Source organism: Galleria mellonella, unplaced genomic scaffold, assembly GCF_026898425.1.
Source record: "Galleria mellonella isolate WM207_F2 unplaced genomic scaffold, CSIRO_AGI_GalMel_v1 utg1917, whole genome shotgun sequence".
NCBI classification, from domain to species: domain Eukaryota; kingdom Metazoa; phylum Arthropoda; class Insecta; order Lepidoptera; family Pyralidae; genus Galleria; species Galleria mellonella.
The window spans coordinates 685,552-712,189 of NW_026442031.1; the positions used below are offsets into that span (position 1 = coordinate 685,552).

Below are 26,638 nucleotides of genomic sequence, written 5' to 3' on the forward strand. Positions count from 1 at the left end.
AGAAGAAAAATTTATTAAATTAAAAAATGGCTACAAGGATTAATAATTAATAAAAGTTATTACACTGTAAAAGAATTCCCAACAGACAAACATTTATAAATATAGTACTTTTAGTAATACTAACAATTTTACTAATATATAGTATATAGATAGATAGATAGATAATTTTATTTGCATTACTTACAGCACACAAATTACAACGTACATACACAAAAAAAAAGCGAGATAACATAAATGGCAAAAAAATACATAAAACCAAATGCAACTTTCGTTTGCTAGTGTGCCATAGCAATACAAAATGGCCACAACTCAGTTTATTGCTTCGCCCTCAAAAGAGCAAATAGTATATATAGTACATATAGTACATATATAGTTATAAAAGTTTAGAAACAAATTGAAAAATATAACGATCCCGCATTACCACTCGAAGATCATATGAGTTTATTGTAAACACTTTATAATTATTTTTAAAATTGTAATATATAATATGTCATCTATCAAAATAATTACACTCTCATAATAATAATAATAATAGAGATGATTGAATTTTTGTAAAATTTAAAAAATAATAATGTATCTATTATCTCCAACAAACTATTACAAAAGATTTTAAAGGCAATTCAATACGAATTTGACATTTGTTTCTGAGAGTCTAGTCCTGTGTTAGGTTAAAACCTGTGTTACACGTTACCAAAAATAAGGTTGTTGTAATAATAAATAAATAAATAAATCTATTAATCATATAAATGTGTATAATTAAATACAATAAAATTATTGCCAATCAACAGAAATGAAATCCATTTGCGGTTTAACCGACATTTTTTCTGTTCATAATCTTTGTGGTTTATGCAAAACGGCCATCAAAGTATCGTTATGGCGAAATAGTTTACACTCGTATTTAGGCATTTGACGCTAGAAAACAAATACATTTCGATTGGAGCCACTATCCCACGACCTCTAGAGAGAGCCAGTGCCTAATGAGTGACCATAGCGAAAATATACTAAGTAATGGTGATTTATAACCACAAATAAGATCTGAGATTCAATGTCTAAGTTTTAGAAGTTTTTAAGGATTTCCAAGGATTGGTTTTTATAGATAGATAGATAATTTATTTGCATTATTTACTTACAGCACACAAATTAGAACATACATATACAAAAAAAAAGCGAGATAACATAAATGATAAAAAAAAAACATAAAGCTAAATACAATTTTCGTTTGTGAGTGTGCCATATCAATACAAAATGGCCACAACTCAGTTTATTGCTTCGCCCTCAAAAGAGCAAAGCACTGATATTCTGTTGCGGCCAAAGGGAATAGGGTAACAATAAAACAATACTACCAGATTATCCGTACAATAAAAAGATAGATATACAGTAAACAGACAGATATGACAGTCTATCTAGCAGACAAGTGGAACATAGAGGTAATTTTCTGCGAATATCTAACTTTTGCCTCTCAATTAAGAATTAATGTAATTTTATAATTTTATAGAAAATTTAATATAATTTTATAGAAATATATTAAAATGACATAATAGGAGACGCTTAGTTGTGAATGATAACTGAATAATAGAATAAAAAGTATCATGAATATCAAATGATAAGACCAAATAGATTTTGTTTATCCCAAAAAATTATATAGAAATTGTTCATAAAACTAATTAATCAACATCATTTATAATAAGTTTACTATTGTAATCTTTTGGAGGAAACAATAAAGAGTATGTATCTATCTATCTATCTATCATCGATATTATCGATACGATTGAAGTATATAGATATTATTTAAATGACAAGTATGCTATAACGATCTCATAAGTACTTCGCAGCTTATATCTATCAAGAAAGTTGAGTGTACAGTGTAAAATTTTAGCAATTGGAAACTTGTTATTTCCATATCAGAACTTTAGACGCGTGAATTTGTGAGATCCTTGAAAATTTTAAGTTGTTCTGCATAGTATACGAAATTAGACATTCGTGTTGGAATATAATGAGGGTAATTGCTATTATAACTTATTATTATGTTTGGCTCTCCAAATGCATGTGATATTTTGCAAATTATACAATTTAGATTGGCAACCAATGTGACAAGTTATGTGGTCACCTGCTTTAATTTCATGCTGAAATCAGTCTTTAACTGTCCACTGTTGAACATAAGCCTTGGGGGATTTTGCCAGTAGTTGCCATAGTTGGCAAGCGGAGTGGCAACCGCAGTTAATCTTTGAAAATATTTGTTAAAACATTTCCAAAGACTAACTAGCCTAACATTTCCAGGGACGCTGCTGCCCATACTTTGCCCTTCTTTAGGCGTCTCTTACGGCACCCACGAGAAAGGAAGAAGTGGCCTTTTCTATGACTAGACCACACGGCAAAAACTAATTAATACAACTTACTATTAATATGATAGGAGTATTCTAACTTGTAAAACTCAAACTGCCATTGTGAAATCAATACCTATAATTTGGACAGATGCTAACTCGCCTCAACATACTGTATGTATCTACTTACAAACAAAAAGTATTATTGTAATGTCGAAACCGTACATTGTCTGCCCTATCATGACCCTACATCATCAGAAAACCAGAGTAAATCACAGTTTCGTGGGCATAAGTGGCGCATTACACGCGCAATAACGAGCCCGCTGCGGTAACATCACACTAGAAAGTGATATGAAAGTCAGTCAAATGAAATTCGGAAATAAATAATTACAACACGAGCAAAGAAAGAAATACTGAGCGTGACGTTCATACTCTTGAAGCAATTACGTTGCAACGCTGAAACTGAGAACACCTATAGTAACATAATTAATACATATAATACAATCATATCCGGTCGCTAACTGTACTCGTATATGGTAGATATATAAGAAAAACTATTATAATTATTTATATTTATATAAAACTTAGAATGGCAAACAAGCTAACGGCCCACCTGATGGATAGTGGTAACCGTCGCCTATAGACATGAGCAGTACCATGGACATAACAGAGTATACTGTTTCGCCCATGATACCCCCCATGCGTTGCTATTCTTGAGGACTCTGATGTTATTCCTCTGTACCCAGTAAATTCACGCCATATCTCACCCTTCAAACCGAAACACAGCCATGCAAACACAACTGCTTCACGGTTGAAACACGAATGGGACAGAGGTGCCCAAGCAATCGACTTTTGTACAAAGTCTCCCTCTGGTAGAATATAAAATTTTGAAATACAACAATAAAGCATTTTAATATAAGAATAGTTTGCAGCCATCAGTTATTTTATTATGACTTTAATTTGTCTCTTTTACAAAATAAGATTACAGATCGAATTCCATGTATATTTGTCACGATGGGCTAAATGACCTGTCTTTTCATCCTCACCTATCATCCCTCACTGGTGCCTCCGCTAGCGTATACGGGGTTACCATTTCATTAGCATCCATTAAAAACAACGTGAAGTCGTATGGCAATAGAAATGGATATATTGCATTGTAAATAAACGTAACGAAATATTTTTAATGTCATTCGCCTCCTACATGTCATGGTCACATATCTGTATTGAACAATTCGTGACTCCATCTAATATCTATGTATTACTTACATGACTATAAAACATTTTCATGTTCGAATATTTGTAAACGAGTTCGAATTTAATATGTATTGTGTTGTGAAACTGTAAAATGTTCAATTGCCACAATAATGTGATAAAATATACGATAGATAAATTGGCGAGTAAATTACTTTTCACATGCAATAACTACAAATCGTGTTATCATAAAGACGTAGAGTAGACCCACTTACAGTGAAATACATACGTACCTCATTCGGTCACTAAACGGTTTTGTATTTCGTTATATTTGCTATTATTTCATAAGTTTTAAAATTCGGTTTTTCGGTCAGTACGTACAGTTACTAAATGTACGAGATATTGTTTATAATTATAATAAATAACAATTAGGAAGCAACAAGAATATGTCTAAAAATATTTCTTCTAACATACAAATCTAACAGTTGATTTGTGTTTATTTTTTATGCAATTTAGAATGGCAAACAAGCAAACAGGCGACGGTTACCACTTTCCATCAGGTCTATAGACATGAGCAATGCCATAAGCAGTTGTGTTTACATGGTTGTATTTCAGATTAAAGGGTGAATTTACAGGGTACAGAGGAATAACACCTGAGTCCTCAGGAATGGCAACGCATGGAGGTATGATGGGTGAAACAGTATACTCTGTTATGTCCATGGTACTGCTCATGTCTGTAGGCGACTGTTACCACTTACCATCAGGTGGGCCGTCAGCTTGTTTGCCATTCTAAGTTGCATAAAAAAAACTTATAAACGTGATGTAATGTGTAACTTCAGCGACTGTAAATAAATGTATTAATATGTAACAAAATTGATGGAGCAAGTGTATGATATGCATGTGCATGTAACTAAACAAATTGTGATAAATAACAAAATATCGGAATAACAAAAAACTTGCAAGCTACGTAAAGTTCATTGCAAACCGACCACTGCAGTGGACAATACTACAAAACTATAGCTATGCTACGATGGACATCAAAATTACACAAGTGCCTGTGTACTGCGAATCGTCTGCGAGGGTTGCCAGAACGTTTTTTTTTTTTTATTTTGCCACTAAAAAGGCAATTAACCTAACGTACGTTTATAGATGCTACATAATTAAATTGTGTTTCACAAAAAAAAAGACTTCAGTTGTGGCATTTTACGTCACTTTGATTTAAAAACTAAATTATTGAACCGATTTTGACTTAATTTCTGCGGAGCCAATATGTGTATCTTTAATAAATACCTTCCAAACCGGTTTACAGCTGACTGAGTTATGAGGTAACGTACTTAAAAACAATTACAACCAAATTGAGTACGTTCTTCTTTTTAAAGTCGGTTAAAAAAACATAGGATTCTCAATTCGACTGTTATAATTTGTTGTGAGTTGTATTATGGGATGTATGGCCTCTCTCAACTTAGTTAACAACATATTGATAGACTGTATCCCCATATTATTCTGTCATAATTAAGTTCCCTATTTTTTGCGTAAAACAAAATTTATTTTCAATTATTCCTATCCAGCTTCCGAAGAAATATGGATAATATTATTTTTTGGTTATAAGTATGTCTAAATACTGAGCACAACGTGGCGTTAATCTAAAGTTGTCTTTATTACAAAATTATGTTATAAAATGTATGTATTATGTATTCTTAGATTATATAGATAGAGCGTCGAGCCTCAAAAACAGGTTAACTTTTTATCAACTAATTGTCAAATTAGCTGACTCGTTTTTTTCAACAGTATTCTATATATTTACGCATACAATGTATTTGGACGTATTATTTAATAAATAAACTAAGTGTTTACGTATTAAAAAGATGCAGTAATTATAATACAAAATAACTAAAGAAGTTATAAAGGAATCACTCGTAACTATTTATCACGCAAAATTGTATGAAAAAGTTGACCTGTTTTTTTTTTAAATCATTTCTTTGGAGACACTCTATCTACATAATTTAAGTATGTATTATAAAAGTAGTGTTGGCTACATAACGGCAAATGTTATGACGAGTAAAAATTACAATATCTTTCGAATTTTTTTTTTAACAATTCGTTTTGACATTTGTTTAATTATCCAATTGGTATTTGAATCGACTACATATAAACGTGTTAAAAATTCTATAAGATGTGTATTGTGTTTGAGTTCTGGCAACCCTGGGAGGGCGAGGGTGGGCGAGTGCGGTGAAGTGGCGCACACGCGGTGCACTCACCCCTGGACTTGATAGAGAGCGCTATGGCCGCGATGGTGGCCGGCCGCGCCGTCGACGCTTCCTCGCCGATGCGCCATCCCCCTGTACACGCCACAGCCCGAACATATAACTCTTTGTACGAGAAACGCCTTGCTTGACATAAAAATAATTCTAACTGTGATAGATAAGTTTAAAAAAAAATTATTAGCGACTTCAAAAGGAAATTTTATTATTTCTCTTATGTATATCTTTTTTTGTCTATGTCTGTTGTTATCTGTGTGCTGTAAGTAATGCAAATACAAGGCGGACAAGGTTTGAATTTGAGAGTTATTTACTCCCATAATTTTTTTTTATGAGTGAAGATTGAATGGTAACCCCGCCTGCGCTATCGGTATACGCTGGCGGGACACCAGTGAAGGGTGACAGGTGAGGATGGTGGCAGGTCAGTTGGCCCCTAGTGACCAATTGAACAAGAATTAACCACTATGGTTTCTAGAGTGACCCGCGTGGAGGTCGACCTGGTTGGGTATATTGCAGTGCAATGGGATTCTAAGTCTCCATTACTAACAATCCCTTTCCCCCTATATCTACTATTTATCACTTGTACAAGTACCTTTTATTAATGGATGATACTAGAATAGTAATTCCGCCTGCGGTAATGGTATACGCTGGCGAAGTACCAGTGAGGGATGGTAGGTGAGATGAAAGGGCGAGTCAGTTAGCCCATAGCGATAAATTCACTTGGAATTAAGCACAATGGTTTCCAGAGGGGACCACGAAGAGGCCGACTTGACAGTAATAATCGCTTCCCCACTAAAGGGGTGCTTATGTTTTTCATCATACCAGCTGTTTACTTTCCACTGCTGAACATAGGCCTTACCCATAGAGATGGGTTTCGCCAGTAGTTTCTATACTTGGCGGGCGATTTGGTAACCGCAGTTAGGCTTTGGTGATATTTTGAGAGGGACGCTGCTGTCCATCCCTCGCGATCTTTAAATTTCCTTAATCGCCTCTTAAGACACTCACTAAAGAAGAGCTGGCCCATTCTATGCCGGGACTACACGGCGAGTTATGTTTATGCAAGGTTTAATATATTTATTTATTTATTTATAGGATTACCAACATAAGATACAGCTAATCATTTTAATACAATACACTGCTAGATTAGATCTAACTGTTCTTACATTTATAGGCAACCACAGCATGCCTTGCGTTTGATAAACATTAGAATAGAATAGACAGAATAGTCTGAAATCTTAGCGATTTTTTGAAGAAGCTGGAAACATAATTGCAAAATTAGTTTTTAAACTCACTGTTACACCGCCAGCGCAAACCAATAGCGTAATCGGGAACTTGTCAAGATTTAAGAACATTCATAACTTTTGCTTACCAAAGTGCAGCAACGTCGCAATTTAGTTCTCTAGCAGAACACTTTTTAAATAATCAATCGGGCATATTAAAAAACATACAATTGTTTTCGAAAATTGACAGATAATTGCAATGTTGCCATATGTAATAATGTGAAAGTTTTTAAGGTAATAAAAACAAATGTCGACAACGCGCGAGTGACGCATCCTTTGAGCACAGATATAATAATGCTGTACCTTTAGTGTTGCGTCGTAAGTAGTGTGCGATAACCGCTTAACGGCAGGTCGTAAGCTTGTCACTTTCATGGCATAAAAAAAGGCATTAGAATGGTATCGCGGTCATGCGCCAGTAAGCCACAGACGGCAGGTGCAACGAGAGGGGGCGGAAGAGGTCTCGCACTGAACCCCTCTCGACTTCCTGGCGATTGTTATTCAAAATAGCTGTACACTGCACATAGCTATGTGGAGCAAATATCACCCAGTTGACCGCAACTAGTTTATTAGTCGATCCGTGTAGTATTTCACAGCAAACTACACATTTTAAATACACTATCGGGACTTAACGAAACGCGATTGCAGGTAAATAATACTAATATTATTAATAATTAAATTCAAATCATCTTTATTCAAATATACTTTGTTTAAAAGTACTTTTAAATCATCAATTTTTTTTAAATCTACTACAGGTTTCGGAAAGTTGTTATCTGTTGTGAAGAGCCCGCAAGAAACTCAACAGTTACTGTTTTAAATCTCTGTTAACAGAATGTGTCATTATTTAAATGTATGTATTATAAATTATAGTAGTTTTTTAGTAATTTATATATATATATATATATATATATATATATATATATATATTTATATATATATATATATATATATATATAAATTACTCTCTCACAACAGATATTAACTTTCGGTCGGTCGGTCGGACGGTTGTTAAAAGCCCGTGCATGATCGACTAACACCATGCATATTTGTCATACAAGTAATCGTTTAGTGTGTATACTTTATAGAATTTGTGTGTATGAGTGTAATTTAATAATAGTTTTAAACTTATTAAAAAGTAGATCCAAAATATTGCGATCTTTAAACCAAAATTTTATTATAATTATTGCAGGTAACAGTATATTGCAATGAAGTCTCGATAGTGTATTTAAAATATATGTTAACAACGCGAAAGTTTAAAATACCTATCTAGTTGATAATAAATAGGGTTGTAAGATGTTGGATGCTATCTAAGACAAATAGTATACCCAAAAGTTTATAATGTGTAACTAAATTTTAATAAGATTATTACAGAAGTACTTTAGTTAACATTTTCTCCTCTCTGCCAGAACTTTATGTAGGTTAAGACCAGGTTTGATAGTTAGACTACGTTTTCTAATAAGGCGGTATATAATTATTGCTTTTATTTATTATTGATTTATTCACTTATAGCTAATTGTCGTTTATCAAAATAGCAACGAAATTTATTTAGAACTTCAGTATCTATATCAGTCTTGAAGAGTAATAAAGACCAAAACATTTTTGTTTAAAATTTTGGCTATTTGTATGTTTATTCCAGCATCACGCGGTAACTACTCCATTAGCTGAGTGCTGTTTACAAAGTGCATACTCGAAGGTCTAACTGAAAGAGTGATATACGTTTTATACTTGATACTGTATCAAGAAATTGTTTGTTTTATTAATTTTATTACATACAAAATTCACGCATATCAAGTCGAAGAGAAAATATAGTTATAACAAATAAATAAATATTTATAATAGTAATAAGAAACCTGTTATTAGCCTTAATATTTAAAATACTAGTATATAAATCTTAACTGTAACGCCGTTGGATTCTAATAAATAAATAAATAAATAATGAGCATAGAAACTATAAATTTATTCCTACTTTATTTTCAACCGCGTTTTCTAATAAATCAATTTTATAATTGAGTTATGTCGGAGAAAGGCGCTATCGAGCTATCTTCGGTAGATTATCTTATTGAATCACGACCTGTCAACAATTTCCGATCCACTTGGTTCGTCAAAACCATCACTTGAGTACCCATCATTATATTATTATGTACTTTGCTAGAAAACTGTAGAGAATTACTCTACCATCGCAAAGAAATCGGTACAGTGCTGTAGAATAAACAACACTACACGGAATATCTGTGTAGAATGCAAATTTTATAACTAGACCTTTACGTGTTAGATTTATTTTTTATTTTTTTTTATACAACTTAGATAACAAACAAGCTGACGGCCCACCTGATGGAAAGTGGTAACCGTCGCCTATAGACATGAGCAGTACCATGGACATAACAGAGTATACTGTTTCGCCCATGATACCCCCATGCGTTGCCATTCCTGAGGACTCAGGTGTATAATCATCCATCCCTTGTGTTATTTGCTTTCGTAGTTTGTCGTATTATAATCCTGTACATAACATTACAAAAACTAAAAGTAGACGATCCAGACTGACCTGTACCAGAGATTCTATGACTTTTTCTTCAGAACAGTATTTCTTTTTTTGTTAATTGCACTAAATTCCAGGTGTATTCATCACAATGGACTAACTGACCTGCCTTTCCATTCTCACCTATCATCTCTCACTCGTGCCCCGCCAGTGTATACCGTTAGAACAGGCAGGGTTACCATTCCATTATCATCCATTAAAAAAAAATTACAGTGTCCCTTCCAATCGAAACATAGCTATGAATTCTACTGTATGACAGTATAAATATGTGTAAAACAAAAATACCCAAGCGAGCGACATTTGTACCAGGGTAATAGAAATATCAAGTAATACATCTAACGGCCGGCTAGCAATATAGCTCACCAAGTCGATGCTGTTTCCTCATGAAAACTATCACGATATATTATCGTGATGAATTCACCTGTGATCCCTCACTGCTGCCCTGTCCGCGGATACCAATAGCACTGGCGAGGTTTCCATTCCATTACCACCCATTAAAAAAACATACGGATCATTTAAAACATGCTAACCGACATTACTTAGTTGCCTGATTTATCCGCATACCTTACGACATAAAGCTAGGAAACAAGTGAAGTAAGCGATGGGGTCCGGGGGTCGGGCGCCGCCATGCGTGCTTCCGGCCCCTCGAGCGTAACACAATATCCGCGGTGTACAATGCCTGTCCACAGGTTAGCGTAAGGAGTAACTTTAAGTGAAAACAAATGTATTACCATGAATTGAATTATTTTTGATTTTTTTATACAACCTACAATGGCCAACGAACTTACGGCCCATCTGATGAAAAACGGTAACATTATGTGTAGCCATTTTTAAGAACTAAGTGCCGTGTATGCCCCGGCATAAAATGGGCTACTTCTTCCTTTCCCATGGGTGTCGTATGAGGCAACTAAGGGAGGGCGAGGGATGGACAGCAGCGTTCCTCTTAAAACATCTCTAAAGCCTAACTGCTGTTGCCAATCCGCCTGCCAAGCGTGGCAACCCTTATGGGGAAGGCTTATGTTCAGCAGTGGACAGTTAACTGCTGAAATAATAGTAAATTCTTAAGAACTACAATGGTATGGCTACGTACCATGCAATTTAACAGCTACGTCGTTCAAATCGAAACAGCCATGCAAGCATAGATGTTTGATGCCAGTACTACCTACGAGGATTTGTGACGTTTTTATTTTACTTACTTACTAAAATCAATTATCACTCAAAAAAAAGGAATATTAGAGATATTCCATGGTTTTCTTTCAGTCTCTTTAAAGTTGACTGTGAAAGATCCTTCTATGATATAAGTCCGTAATTGTATATTAATTTTTTTTTATTTATTCGATGTAAAATATAAAGTACAATACTATAAATTAAAAAAATATATCATCCGTTAACTGTCCATTGCCTCGAGGCCTCCACCTTGGGTAGCTTACCGCGAAGCAGTTGTGTTTGCATGGCTATGTTTCGGTTTGAAGAGTGGGATATGGCAGTGAATTTACAAGGTACAAAGGAATAACACCTGAGTCTTCAGGAATGACAACGCATGGGGGATCATGGACGAAACAGTATACTCTGCTATGTCCATAGTACTGCTCATGTCTATAGGCAACAGCTACTATTTTCTATCAGGTGGGCCGTCAGCTTGTTTGCCATTCTAAGTTGCATAAAAAAAACTAATATAATGAAATTTCGTACACCGATATATTTAAATGCATTTAAACATAATGCAAGGTTAGCGACCTTGTATTTTGAAACGTTAAAATGTTCTGTGAATATTAGTCATTATAATATTTATTTTATCGTTGCTGCAATCACCAGACGAGTGTCTAGTGGTTGTGATAAACATATTTTTGAAGCATAATATATATATATATATATATATATATATATATATATATATATATATATATATATATATATATATATATATATATATATACATAAATACTAATTTCTTGTTCTTCCTATCATCATCTTCATCATCTTCCTACCCTTATCCCAATCATTTGGGGTCGGCGTAATAAGATTTTATCCATGCTACAAAAAGATTTGGTTTTTTAGTTTTACGACCGGCCACCTGCCTGACGTCAACCCTCTTTGGGACCCTTGTTCTTCCTATACAAAGTCTAAATATTAATAATTTCAGCTGGCTAACATTGAGAGTGCGTGCCAATCGTATGTGCATTACAGGATTACAGGCAAGGTTCCATAATTCAGTAATAACGCTTATCCATTATAGCTGATTATTACAATTAAGGTATCATAATCTCGAGATTAACCAATTTCTACTTATTATTATCGCTTAATTCCGGACGTAATTACAATGTTTGAGTTATTGCAAGCTATTCACAGGTGAAACTTAATTTGATCCTTACATACACGAGTTTTAGATAAATGTAAAGGATGTGCGTTTCACAGTAGATAAGGATATTTTTTACATGATGATAAATGATTTAATTTTTTTTTTAACAGTACTGGATCTTTAAATTTAATAATTATCTCTACACTAAAGATTTGTTCTACATTTTTTATCAACAAGCCCGTAAATAATTCTAGGGTTTGGTCTAGGACGTATCCTTGTAAGGATAAGTCCTAGACTTATCGCATGAGAGGTAACATGGGCGAAACAGTATACTCTGTTATGTCCATGGTACTGCTCATGTCTATAGGCGACGGTTACCACTTTCCAACAGGTGGACCCTCAGCTTGTTTGCCATTCTAAGTTGTATAAAAAAAAAAAAAAACAATCCGATTGTCTTGTGGTCATTTTATTCTACCCTGCTCGCACACTTGCAAGTGATTTTTTTTTAATTGCAAGACCCATAACCCCACAAACAAAATTCCTCTAGTTTTATTTTAATATTACACCTAAAACCAAAAGCTTATATCTATAAGAATATATCGAATAATTAAAAATATTATATTTACACCATACAATAGCTAATTACAGATTCCCAATTTGTATACCAGACAATATTATGCTTATTTTTGGAGGGTAGGTTAAATTAAATAGAAAAAAAGAATTTGTCAGAAGTTGTCACGCTTGGCAGGCTAGTTGACAACCACAGTTAGGCATTTGGTGATGTCTTAAGAGGGACGCTGCTGCCCATTTCTCTGCCATTAAATTTTTTTTTATACGACTTAGAATGGCAAACAAGCTGACGGCCCACCTGATAGTAAGTGGTAACCGTCGCCTATAGACATGAGCAGTACCATGGACATAACAGTACACACAAATACTGTTTCGCCCATGATACCCCCCATGCGTTGACATTCCTGAGGACTCAGGTGTTATTCCTCTGTACCCTGTAAATTCACGCCATATCCCACCTTTCAAACCGAAACACAGCCATGCAAACACAACTGCTTCACGGTAGAAACACGAATGAGACAGAGGTATCCAAGCAATCGACTTTTGTACAAAGTCTCCCTCTGGTAAGTTTCCTTAATCACCTTTCACGACACCTACAGGAAAGAAAGGGGTAGCCCATTCTACGTCGGTCGATTATCACTGGCGCTGAATTGCAAATATTGTTATAACATAATCATAAAATTGAGATCACTCTCTGCAGTCGGCAAAAAAAGAAAGGCCATTACGAAATATTTCCAGTCAATACACATTCTAAAGGCAATTAACGTCACAATGAGCCGTGACGAACGGTTCAGAACGATTCCCATCAAGCCATCTTCGCGAGAGAGTGTAACGCCGCGGCGCCCCCCCCCCCCCTCCCGCTTCATATTTTGTAACGCATCAGACGTAACCGATAACAAATTCAAATTATAAAGAAACTGCCACTAAATAGTTCATTATTGTCACGATTACAGTTCGAAGTATCAGATAATCGGTTTACTCCGCTGTGAATGGATTTATAAACACGATTCAGGGAATTGATATTTTTTAAGCTATGTTGGTGTAAGCAGAGAGCCAAAATTATAAGAATATCAGCTGATTACTAGTTTTTCATTTAACAACTCGAAATTTTTATCTATAAGTATAGAAAGACTTCTATTCGTTGTATTTAATATATTCAATAGGCAAAAGACAAGAAACAAGTTGAAGTGGCAATGGGCTGGTCACATAGCTCGAAGAACCGACAACCGATGGGGAAGAAAGGCTCTTGAGTGGCGACCCCATACGGGCTAACGCACTGTAGGACGACCCCCCACTAGATAGAGTGACGACCTGAAATGCGTTGCAGGCAGTCAGTGGATGCAGGTGGCTCAGGACCGTTCTTTATGGCAGTCTATGGAGGAGGCCTATGTCCAGCAGTGGACAGATAATGGCTGAAATGATGATGATAATGAATACATTTAATACTATGATAAGGTAGTGTTTGTATATACATAGTATAATACGAAATTGTCTACTGGATAAACCTCGACTTTCGATCATTAAAACTCACAAGTTTCTGAAAAATGATAAATCATAAAAGCGGTTTTTTTTTATTCTACTTAGAATGGCAAACAAGCGACGGCCCACCAGATGGAAAGTGGTAACCGTCGCCTATGGACATGAGCAGTGCCATGGACATAACAGAGTATACTGTTTCACCCATGATACCCCCCATGCGTTGCCATTCCTGAGGACTCAGATGTTATTCCTCTGTACCCAGTAAATTCACGCCATATCGTTACCCTTCAAACCAAAACACAGCCATGCAAACACAACTACTTCACGGTTGAAACACGAATGGAACAGAGGTACCCAAGCAATCGACTTTTGTACAAAGTCTCCCTCTAGTATTTCCTCTCTGGTTAATTCGTTAACATCGGCTAACTGGCCTGTTTTCATCCTCACTTATCATCTCTCACTGGTGCAAAAATTAATGCTAGTATCAGAATCTTTAAAATTATAAGTTTCAACTAATAATTTATCACAAACTGAAGATAAGGGCAGCGAAGGTTACATACAGCCACCGAGGTACGCAGAGAAACAAACGAACAATGGGACTCGACGCGCTCTCAGATAAAGAGGACCTTGGCAACACCACTATTTAATTCAATTAAAATAAAGGCGCAGAGGAAGCGGCACTTGTGTGAAATTAATAACTAACGATGTACACAATGCGCTGCCGACAAACGTACGTACTATGTTTTTTTTTCTGTTATTTTTAAATAGGTGGTAATGGATGTGTAAGCCCGTCACCGTCACCCGGTTTGGGTACGTTTACGAGGTACAAAAAGTGTACCTTTCTAGCAATGGGGCTAGTAGATCTAATTATAATCCCTTTCTATCAGAGATATTCTGTTGGATCTTCTATTACTAATACTGATGTGGGGGTTGCCCTCTGATATCAAGAGTTTCTAAGCTACCCTAAATGGGGGGAAAGGGATTGTTAGTAATGTGAACTATCAGTCCCATTGCTAGCAATATACTCAGTCAAGTCGACCTCCAATTGGTCCCCCTGGAAACCATCGTGCTGAATTCTAGGTGTATTCATCACGATGGGCTAACTGACCTGCCTTTTCATTTTATTTTACAACACAAGGGGCAAACGAGCATGCGGCTCACCTGATGGTAAGTGACTACCGCCGCCCATGATCACCCACAACACCAGTGGCATTACAGGTGTGCTGACGGCCTTTTAAAAAGGAATATACTCTTTTCTTGAAGGTTATAACTATTTTATTTCCTTTTATCTATTTATTTTTTTACATCATGCTTTACAAGATAAGAAGGTAATTTTTTAATAGATGTAAATAGAATGGTGCAGGAACCAGTGAGGGATGATAGGTGAGGATGAAAGGTCGAATGAAAGGTAGGTTAGAAGGTCGTGCTGAATTCTAGATGTATTCATCACGATGGGCTAACTGACCTGCTTTTTTATTCTCACCTATCATCCCTCATTGGTGCCCCGCCAGCGTATACCGATAGCGCAGACGGAGTTACAATTCCATTATCGTCCATTAAAAAAAAAATCTATTGGCCAAATATTTGATCAAATGTCAAATTGTTTCTTTATATTGCAACTTCCTATTTCGTCAAATAGGATCGTTTGTCGCCAATTCGCGTGAACAGTGACCTCGAGCGATAAGTTTGTACAGAGGAAATTGCAGCCCTGTAACAATGCTGCCCAAATTGGCGAATATGGAGCGCTTTCGCCGAAACTGACAAAGATTGCCTCAAGTTTCCGCTAAATATATTTTTATTTATTGGACTAGGGCTAAATATTCATTCATTGTAATACAATAAACTAAAATTTATTTATTTTATACAACTTAGATTGGCAAACAAGCTGACGGCTCACCTCATGGAAAAAAGTAACTGTAGCCTATAGACATGAACAATATCATGGACATAACAGAGTAGACTGTTTCGCCCATGATACTCACCATGCGTTGCCATTCTTGAGAACTAAGGTTATACCTCTGAAGCCTGTTATTTCATTGCCATATATATTGGGAGACTTTGTACAAAAGTCGATTGCTTGGGTACCTCTGTCCTGTTCGTGTTTCAACCGTGAAGCAGTTGTGTTTGCATGGCTGTGTTTCGGTTTGAAGAGTGCAATATTAACGGCTGATACAAAAACAACAATAAATATATTTCGAACAAGGATTATAGAATGGTCAGCATATAGCTTAAAAAACAGGGCGGTTGTATTGAATACGTACAGTATGACTGTTATAGTTACGTCTAGCGTACGGGGCGCTTGACCGACCCACACTCTGCAATCACTAGGGTTGCCCACAACTCTCATGTCAAACTATGCATGAAATGAATTGATGAAGTTCAATTCAAAAAGAGGTGACATTTTATAAGATAGAAAACAATAATAGGAATCAAAGATAGGGATACTCGTATAGTATTATATTATTTGTAGCAAAGATAAGTAGATTAGCATTGTCATTAATATATCTTTATTTTTTTCTAATTTCTATTTTTATCTAATTTCATCCCAATCATCTGGACGAGTGGCGGTCCTCCACCGTGCGTTTTTCAAGGCACTTTCTTCCACGCACAACTACTCTTTGGAATCAACTTCCAGCAGCGGTATTTCCGAACCGATACGACAACATAACCTTCAAGAAAAGAGCATATTCCTTTTTAAAAAACTGGCAGTACACCTGCAATGCCGCTGGTGTTGTGGGTGATCATGGGCGGCGGTAGTCACTTACCACCAGGTGAGCCGCATGCTCGTTTGTCCCCTGGGTTGTAAAATAAATCTGCCATTAATTGTCTGCTGCTGTACATAGGTCTCCCCCTTGAGGGGTTTTGCTATTAATTGCCACGCTTAGCAGGCGATTTAGCAACCGCAATTAGGGCTTGATGATGTTTTAAAAGGGACGCCGCTGTCCATCCCTCGTTAATTTAAATTTCTTAATCGTCTCTTACGACAATCAAGGCAAAAGAAGGGGTGGACCATTTTTTTATTTATTATGATTTTATTATCATTACTAACGGCCTTTTTACATTTTAAAAAGTGCACATTAAGGCTGCACACGCGACGGAAGCTTAAAAATGGAGTAACTTCTCCCGTTTCCCCAACATTTCCCTTCACTGCTCTGCTCTTATTGATCGTAGCGTGATGAAAAGTATACTATAAACTGCCCAGGAGTATAAAGAATAATTGTACCAAGTTTCGTTAAAATCCGTCGAGTAGTTGTTGTTTTTATGACGAACATACAGACAAACAGGCAGACAGACAAAAATTTTACTGATTGCATTTTTGGCATCAGCATCGATCATTAATCAGCCCCTGGTAGTTATTTTGGAAATATATTTTATGTACAGAATTGACCTCTCTACAGATTTATTATAAGTATAGATAGATTAAAGACATACTATATTTAAATAATAAGTCCAATGCCTATTAGTGTAAAATGGAGTACCTCAATATTTTAAATATCTTTATTCAAGTGTATTATTAATGTATTTAAAATTTCATTGAGTTTTATCCATTCCGAGCTAATGACTGGCAACCCTATCCACCTTACCATCAGCACTCGTGTGTGCTGTGTACAACAACCGACACGCGAATAAAAACTGTTCGAATTACTGTATTTTATTATTCGATTAAATCGATTAATATATCCAATTCCGTTTCCCGTTAACTTAATCATGGTAAACAGCAGAGAACTCACTTTACATACGATTTGCAGATTTCAAATGCAAGAAAAAAATATTGACAACTTTATCTTTATCTTTTCAGGTATATATCGCATAGCGATGCTCGTCTTCTGCGATGCCATCATGTCGCAGAAGGAGGCGGCGGAAAGGAAGCGGGAGAGTTCTACTCCCGCACCGTCAATCCGCCGCAGACGAGTCAGAAGCAAAAGAAGAGGCGCGCCCATTTCCGCCCCTCCTTCTTCCCCACTGGGGCCGGGGTGATACCTGTGGGAAGGTATTGTCCCAATGGTCCTGGGGGATGTGCTAATATACCGGCGCATCCCCCGAGTGGTAGGGTGAGCACGCCATCCACCCTATCTTGAGAGAGGAGACCTGCTCTTACCATTAGGGAGCGGGTTGCTGCCGTCCGAGATGTGGTGAGTGCGAAAGCGAACCCATGTCTCCGACATATGGCACTTCGAGGGTATATCGTCTGGTTTTTGGTGGGTACACTCCCACCTTACGGGGGGATTCCCACAGTACCCATTCACCCCCCACAAGGTGTATGGGTAAAGCTTTTTCCAGACGTTAAAAAAAAGGTATTTATCGCATCCTAAATATGGATAGGTCTTCATTATATATTGAAAAAGTTCAAGGATGTATTTCGTAACTTGTACTTCCATGCAAAGAACATCATTTCAGCAATTACCCTGTGCTGATCATAGTCCTGATGAACTATAATAGACTGCAACAATAATAGGTTCTAAGCCATCACATATTGTTCGAATATTCATATAATTTCGAATATGGATTCGTCAAAGATCCGCTGAATAAAATCAAAGATGGATACAGGCTACTGATTGCAAACAATCAAAATTGGCCGTACCTACGTTGAATCAACGACTATCAAAACGTTTATTACATCTAGATAGAAAAAACCTCAAAATAATGATAGGGACAATAACGGGTCATTGTCCATTAAACAAACATTTATACACAATAGGAGCCACAGACAGCCCTCTATGTCGAGGCTGTTTCGACGTAGAAGAAACGGCTGCTCACGTTATCCTGGAATGTGAGGCTGTGGCCCATCAACGTTTAGAAATCCTCGGAACGGTGAGGTCGCTCCGTGTGGCCTGTGAAGAACCCAGGAAGCTTCTGCGCTTCTGGGCGGAGCTAGGTTGGCTGCACTAGCCACGACTCATACACACAACGACCCAAATGAGAGGCTAAGCGTGGAAAATAGAGTCTTTTTCACATTCACATTGACGCCACCACATACCTACACTAGTTGGTGTGTTCGTGACTTTAGAACACTCGCGTCCTACAAAACGTTTGGTTATTCGAATATTTTTCTCTAATATTCGTGAGCCATCGAATCAATCGTCAATTCAGCGTAATTGTCATTACATCGTCATTACATCGGTCGCTTCAGTTCTTTCCTCATATCGGATTCTAACACGTTAGTAAAGCAACAATAATTTTTGAATATTAAATCCACCATATCATAAGATGAATTGTCGTGTATTATCATGTAAAGCACCATGGATATTACTGAATACAGTATTACGTCCTGGAACACATTTCAGGATACTGTTGCGGTTTCCGCACTTCTGTAACGTCTCAGCGATGGTTGTTGAAGCTCATACAGATAGTTTTGATGCAGTCTGACGTGACAAGTCAGTCTTACATAGAATACGTGGGAATAGCAACACTATCCTGAACATGTTTGTAAATAAATCATTATTAGTAATTAAATATATTAGCAGTTTTTAAATACACTTACTAACAAAAAATGGGCTCAAGTTGTCTGAAATAAAGAAATAAATTGAAAAATAAAAATAGCTGTGTGGACATACCCTGCGGAGTGGCGGGCGGCAGGAACGCGAGCAGAGCTGCCAACGCGGCCAGCGCGGCCGGCGGCGGCGCGCGGGCCATCTCCCGCTACCGCTTCGGACGCATCACCGGCGCCCGCGCACACACGCGCACACACGCGCACGCACGCGCACACACGCGCACACACGCGCACCTGCAACACGACATATTTTATATTTTTTTCCACTATTAAAATTGTCAAAAAGTAAAAAAATCGTTCCAAAGATATTTCCTTAGCCTGGTGAATAATAACATCTGAATTACAGAACATAAGTATAAGACGTATGCAGAGGGGCAAATATTATGTAATACTCGTTTAAACTGTGGACCAGATCCAATTAAGTTTTTTTTTTTTTTTTTAATATAACTAGAGTGGATAACTAGGAACCTATTGGTTTCCAGAGGTATTCCAGTACGCGTTGCAAACCCTTAAAAACTTCAGCGTATACCGATAGCGCGGGTGGGGTTACTATAACCCTTAAAAACTACAGTTCAAGGGGGAGAAGAGATTATTAGTAATGCGAATTATCAGTCCCATTGCTAACAATATACCCTAATAAGTCGACTTCCCTGTAGTCTCCCCTGGAAACCATTGTGCTAAATTCCAAGTGTATTCATCACGATGGGCTAACTGACCTGCCTTTTCATCCTCGCTTATCATCTATCACTGGTGCCCCGCCAGCGTATACCGTTAGCGCAGGCGGGGTTTCCATTCCATTATCATCCATTAAAAAAAAAACCTTAAAAAACTTTATTACACTCTTGAAAACCCGAGGTTTTCAAGCTCATTCAGCAGCTTGGACGCACGTGGAAAGAAATTTCTCTGAAATTGCTCTATATACCATTTAGGTTTCAGAGTGTGAAAATTACTCTGTCGACGACGAGTGGTGAAATAATAAAAGGTAGCTAAGGTAAGCAAGTTACAAAAATTTTATTTTCCCTCGAATTATATATTTTTTATACGTATACAACATATAAAATATGAAAGACAATAGCGGGATTAATTTTTATTCTAATAAGATTGTGTAAAACTAGTTGTTTTAATTTAAAAATAAAACGACTAAATCGATTTCGATAAAATTTCTATGCAAACAATCTGTAAGCTTATCCTTTCAGATAAAAAAAAAAACAATTTTCCAAATAGGTTTAAAACTGATAGAGTTATGAAGTAACAAACATTAAAAAAAAAGCTTTTTCTTTATAAAGTCATTTAAAAATACTAAATCTAGCTAAAAAGAGCATTGCTAGTGAAGGAATTTGGTAGTATTATTCATAATAATCTATCTCTGCTGCCGTTGATGGTAAAATAGTTATAATAGGGGGGAAATGGATTGTTAGTAATGGAGACTGAGAATCCCATTGCTAGCAATATACACAACCAGGTCGACCTCCTCGCGGTTCCCGCTAGAAACTTCATCATGATGGGCTAACTGGCCTGTTTTCATTCTCATCTATCACCCTTCACTGGTGCTCCGCCAGCGTATCCCGTTAGCGCAGGCGGAGTTACCATACCATCAAAAAAAATAGTCATAATAGGTCAGCTGACTTCACTTCTAACTTGTTTTGATCCTTTGACCACGTAACATGAAAAGTAGCAAGTGTCTTATCAAGTCTCGGTTTGCCATTTTAAGACAGATACACAGTGGCGGATTTGCCTTAAGGCCCAAGAGGCCCGTGCCTAGGGTGGCCAGATATTAGGGGCGGTCAATCGCGACAAAAAATTCACTGACCATAACAAAAAATAACTCAAAGTACGTATAACTAAATGAAACCTCGGAAAATATTACAAACTAGCAGATATTATAGTTAACTAAATTTATGAATCGATTTCGATAAAAGTTGGCAAAAAAGTAAATTCATTATGTACTCAATATGAGAAAGGGGTAACTGGTACTTACTACATGGCCTGGGCCCTAGATCGGCCAAGACTGCAAATCCGCCACTTCAGATACAAGAAAATAATTATAGTGGAATGTTATTATCAGATATGAGTGAAATTCTACGTAGATATCCAACTACATTACAGTGACGACCACGACGGTGTCCACGCGTGATGCGACGCTTTTCCTTTGGAGAAAACCATAGATAAGATGTGCGTACGATAATTATGTGTCACACACGCAGAACTCTTTATTTTTATGCTCGCTATGAAAATTAATGTAGTGTAAATATAAAAAAAAATAACTCGCAAGTTTGTAAGTTTGTGCTTCAAGGTGAAAGTTAATTTCAAGTTGATATTGTTTTTCAGCTTGCTACGAATATCAAAGTTTAATTTCTTCACCTAAAGCGATTTAACTAGACAAGACTACAACTGTTATATGCCACATACTTAGTACAGTTATGGGTTCGTGCTCAACAGTGGACTATTAATTTATTATTTATTTATTTAATACTTTATTGTACATATTAATTAGACATAAAACTATATGAGGCAAAGTTTGTAAGGATAGATGGATCTATGTTAATCAATTCTTTCACGCAAAAACTACAAAAAAGAATTCAAATGGAATTTAGTATACGTGTAGGTATGTATATAAATATAATAATGAGTAGGGATAATATTTATATTATTATATGTATCACATCTCCCATATTTAGAACTAACAAAATTTTTCATCGTGCCTCCTACCAGACTGTTTATAATTACTCCTCTCCATCCAAAGGTAGCCTGGAAGAGATCGCTCTTAGCGATAAGGTCGCCCATTGTTTTCTCACTGTGATTATTTCTTGTAATTATTTATATTTATAATAAGTTTACTATTGTAATCTTTTGGAAGAAACAATAAAGAGTATCTATCTATCTATCTATCTAGGTTATACGAGTAACTTAAGATACTGATTAACACAAGCAAACCCGCGAGAAATAGCTAGTCAATAATAAATTTAAACCGAAAATTTGTTGTTGTAATTATAAAGAAAATCAAAGCAGATGAAGAAACGCTTCGATGATTCAGACAGACATAGTGTGGAATGGAGTATGCGAGTGACGACACACTGATGAAATTTCGTCAGTGTATTTCATCAGTGCAAAGGTGTGAAGGAGACAGACACTGGCAATACTGAGCTTTTTTTTTAATATTTTTTACCAAAATTTACTTACATTGTCTTCTGAGTAAAACTCTTTTATCTTTTCTTTACATAAACAATAAAATACCGGATGGGTATTGGATTTTTTTGCCATTGAGATGGCAAACAAGCATATGGTAAGCGGTTACCGTAGCCTATGAACGTAGTACACGCGCTTTGTAGACCCTGAAGAAATCTCTTTATCCCTTTTTTGAAGAGCCCCATACTGTAGTCACTTGAAAAAACCTCGACAAGAAACTCATTCTCCTATAGACCCATACACCTGAGCGTTCGAGGAAACATTTCTGAAACCGCGCTGTACGCGACCACCTAGGCTCTAAGTTATGGGGGTGAACTTCCTGTCGATAGCGAGCTGTACATGGTAGAAAGAAATCATCACCTTTTGCCATAATACACAAACACCACCACTCCCATGATACCCTTCTTGCATTACCCTTCCTGAGGACTAATATTTTAAACACCCATACTTTGTTATTTCATTGCCATATCCTACCATTAAACCGAAACTCGGTCTTGCAAACGCAGCTGTTTCATGGCCGAAATTTGAGTGGGACAGTGGTAGATTAATAAATGACTTTCGTACACTCTCTTTTTGGGATGATTTCGCAAGCAAGACTACGAAGGTACATGTTTCTAGCAAAATGACGTTAACTGCAGAAAATGTAGAACTGCTAAACGTATCTATGGGTACTGTTAATATTGCTTAAATTGAATTAATTAAAAGTGCCTATTTATATGTAAACGTAACGTTCTTTAAACTGAGATATCGTACGCAGTCTAACCTCATAGGAGCGGATTTAGAAAGCGGAAAAAAGAGCATCCAAATCGCATCACTATGGCCACTAGCCGGTTTCGCTTTCTTTCTCTTATATATAATTTGCATGTATTGTTTCCCGTTCTACTGTAATGTGATTACGTATCCTCATCGCAGTTTTGTAACAAATTAGCTCATATAATTTTTAATTGCAATAAATACCATAAGACGTCTCAAGTTTCAAACCATTTTGTTCTAATAGGTGAGTACCTACTCACATCTACTTACGTATAACACAGCAAGAACACTACTTATAAAATGGCCTAGACACTTGACATTAGAGGACGCCACCTTCACGTAACAATAAAATGAATGGAATATAAAATACCATAGCATTTTTACAAGCAACAACATTTAACAAGAACTGAAAATGAACGAATAAAAAGCCCTAATCTGTATGAAAAATTAAAAAGTTAACTAGCAATTAGTATCTATTCAATATTTTAGGCGGGAATTTACTTTTTTTTTATTATTTTTAAAAATAGTAAATTATAAGCAGAAATTATCAGTAGATTAAAGTATATTTTTTAAAACATTCGAAATTCAAATGTTTTGAGCATTACGACCAGCCAGTATCTCAACCTCAACCTAAAATTCTTTAGATACTTACATACCTATCTGATAGAGACAAATATCTTTGGGAGTGATATGTAAAGTAGAATAGTGGTGGATATGTGAAGATGGGAATAAATGTCGCTGTTACAAATAGATAAAGTCGATTCAGAATTGACAAAATTATACTAAATTTCGAACAATATTAATATGGGCATACCTAAGCTTTTTTTTATACAACTTAGAATGGCAAACAAGCTGACGTCCCACCTGATGGAAAGTGGTAACCGTCGCCTATAGACATGAGCAGTGCCATGGACATAACAGAGTACACAGTTTCGCCCATAATACCTCCCATGCGTTGCCATTCCTGAAGACTCAGATATTATTCCTCTGTACCCTGTAAGTTCACGCCATATCCCACCCTTCAAACCGAAACACAGCCATGCAAACACAACTGCTTTACGTTTGAAACACGAATGGGACAGAGGTATCCAAGCAGGCGACTTTTGTACCAAGTCTCCCTCTTGTAAAAGCTCTATTGCAAAAAGGATTGACAAAATTGGTTTTAACGATATTAAACAAAAAAAACTATCGAATTTAGTACTTTTTCTTTGCGAAGTCTTTTCAAAAATATATTTAATACACGTCGTGTTTATTAGAAACAATTAGGTTCATTATTGCAATGACAACAAACTCAATATAAAGCCACGACATCATAAAATCGCTTACAAGATTGTTGTGTTTTAATGGAGGATAATTTCTATTGTTGACAGGGCGACCGTGACAATGGAAGTGTTACAGCAGGGCATTGGGTCTCTATGGTCTTCTAGTGTAACCGTTGATACAATTTCAATGCAAATTTTGTTATATATAAGGCTTTATATATGTTAAAGAGTACATTAAGCATAAAAAAATGGCGGCTTCATTCACAAGGAAATTAATACTGACTCGCAGTGATTACTTCTGATTATTTATTCTATTGATTAATAATGTTATTATTCTAGTATTAAAACGAATAAGCGAAACAGTATACTCTGTTATGTCCATGGTACTGCTCATGTCTATAGGTGACAGTTACCACTTTCCATCAGGTGGGCCGTCAGCTTGTTTGCCATTCTAAGTTGTATAAAAAAAAAACGAATAAAACGCACTAATAACCAACGAGATATTTACACAGATATTTCTAACAATAAAATTTTATAAATATTCGATTTTAGAATATGGTATCACGTGTCTACATTTTGGATACGCAATAAATGCAACCTTTCGCCATAAGAAAAAAAAAAAACAGAAGCTACAATCGAAGGTAGATAGATAGATAGATAATTTATTTGCATTACTTACAGCACACAAATTACAACATATAGGGGAAAAGGGATTGTCAGTAATGGAGACTAAGAATCCCGTTTGTTAGCAATATACCCAACCAGGTCGACCTCCACGCGGTTCCCCCTGGAAACTATCATGGTTAATTCCTGATGGATTCATCATGATGGGCTAACTGGCCTGTTTTCATTTTCATCGATCACCCTTCACTGGTGCTCCGCCAGCGTATTCCGCTAGCGCAGGCGGGGTTACCATTCCATTTTCACACATCAAAAAAAAATTACAACATATATAGATATACATAAAAAGCGAGATAACATAAATGATTAAAAAAAAAATACATAAAGCTAAGTACAATTTTTCATTTGTTCGTGTGCCATGACAATACAAAATGGCCACAGGTAAGTTACTAGTAAGGAGCTGTACATATATAGCAACAGCTGAGGCGGCTCCTATTACCAGCAACATTAATTGTTTTTTTTTTCTGTTTGTTGTTTTAATTTTTATTTTCTTAATACTGGTAATAAAGGTTATCTATCTACTAAAATGAATATGGATTTCATATTAATTTTCAAATTGACTACCTTACTAAAGTACCGTATGTCAGTTCGCTGTAGTATATATACCGACGTAGATTTTTTATCTATTTGATTTAATTAATTATATTCTGAGGCTTAAAATATAATCTAAGCTTTATCCCATTTATATTTCTGCCATTAAACAATAGCTTACGTGGCTGAGTTTCAGTTTAAAGTAGGTACGCGTACAATACATAATTATCTGCAATAGAATTCTTCTTTTATTTTTTATACAACTTAGAATGGCAAACAAGCTGACGGCTCACCTGACGGAAAGTGGTAACCGTCGCCTATAGACATGAGCAGTACCACGGACATAACAGATTATACTGTTTCGCCCATGATACCCTGCATGCGTTGTCATTCCTGAGGACTCAGATGTTATTTCTTTGTACCCTGTAAATTCACGCCATATCTCACCCTTCAAACCGAAACACAGCCATGCAAACACAACTGCTTCACGGTAGAAACACGAATGGGACAGAGGTATCCAAGCAATCGACGTTTGTACAAAGACTCCCTCTGGTAAATCAAGATGGCTCATGAAGTACAGTATAAGTAATAAGTACATACTTCATCTTGGCAACAGGCACTGAGAAGTGAGGACGCATGGCGTGGCATCGTAAATCGTGTTATACCCGCGTCGCCACCTACGCCGTCGTCGAATCAACCCACTCGGAACCACTGTTACGTTCCACGTAATGCTTTACTGTTCTATCACAACATTTACTGTACTGTCATAGTAATGACTCCAAGGAACAGTTAGATATTATAAT

The 26,638-nt window shown here is 36.3% G+C and overlaps 1 protein-coding gene across 1 annotated transcript in view; it reads right to left on the bottom strand.

The window, feature by feature from the left end:
- Positions 1-26,638, bottom strand: part of LOC116413665 (protocadherin-16) — a 60,996-nt gene that overhangs the window by 31,685 nt on the left and 2,673 nt on the right. Inside the window, exon 2 of the mRNA XM_052894153.1 lies at positions 19,487-19,656. Within this exon, the coding sequence (XP_052750113.1) occupies positions 19,487-19,565 (79 nt within the window). The 5' untranslated portion in view covers positions 19,566-19,656. The remainder of the gene's footprint in view (positions 1-19,486; positions 19,657-26,638) is intronic.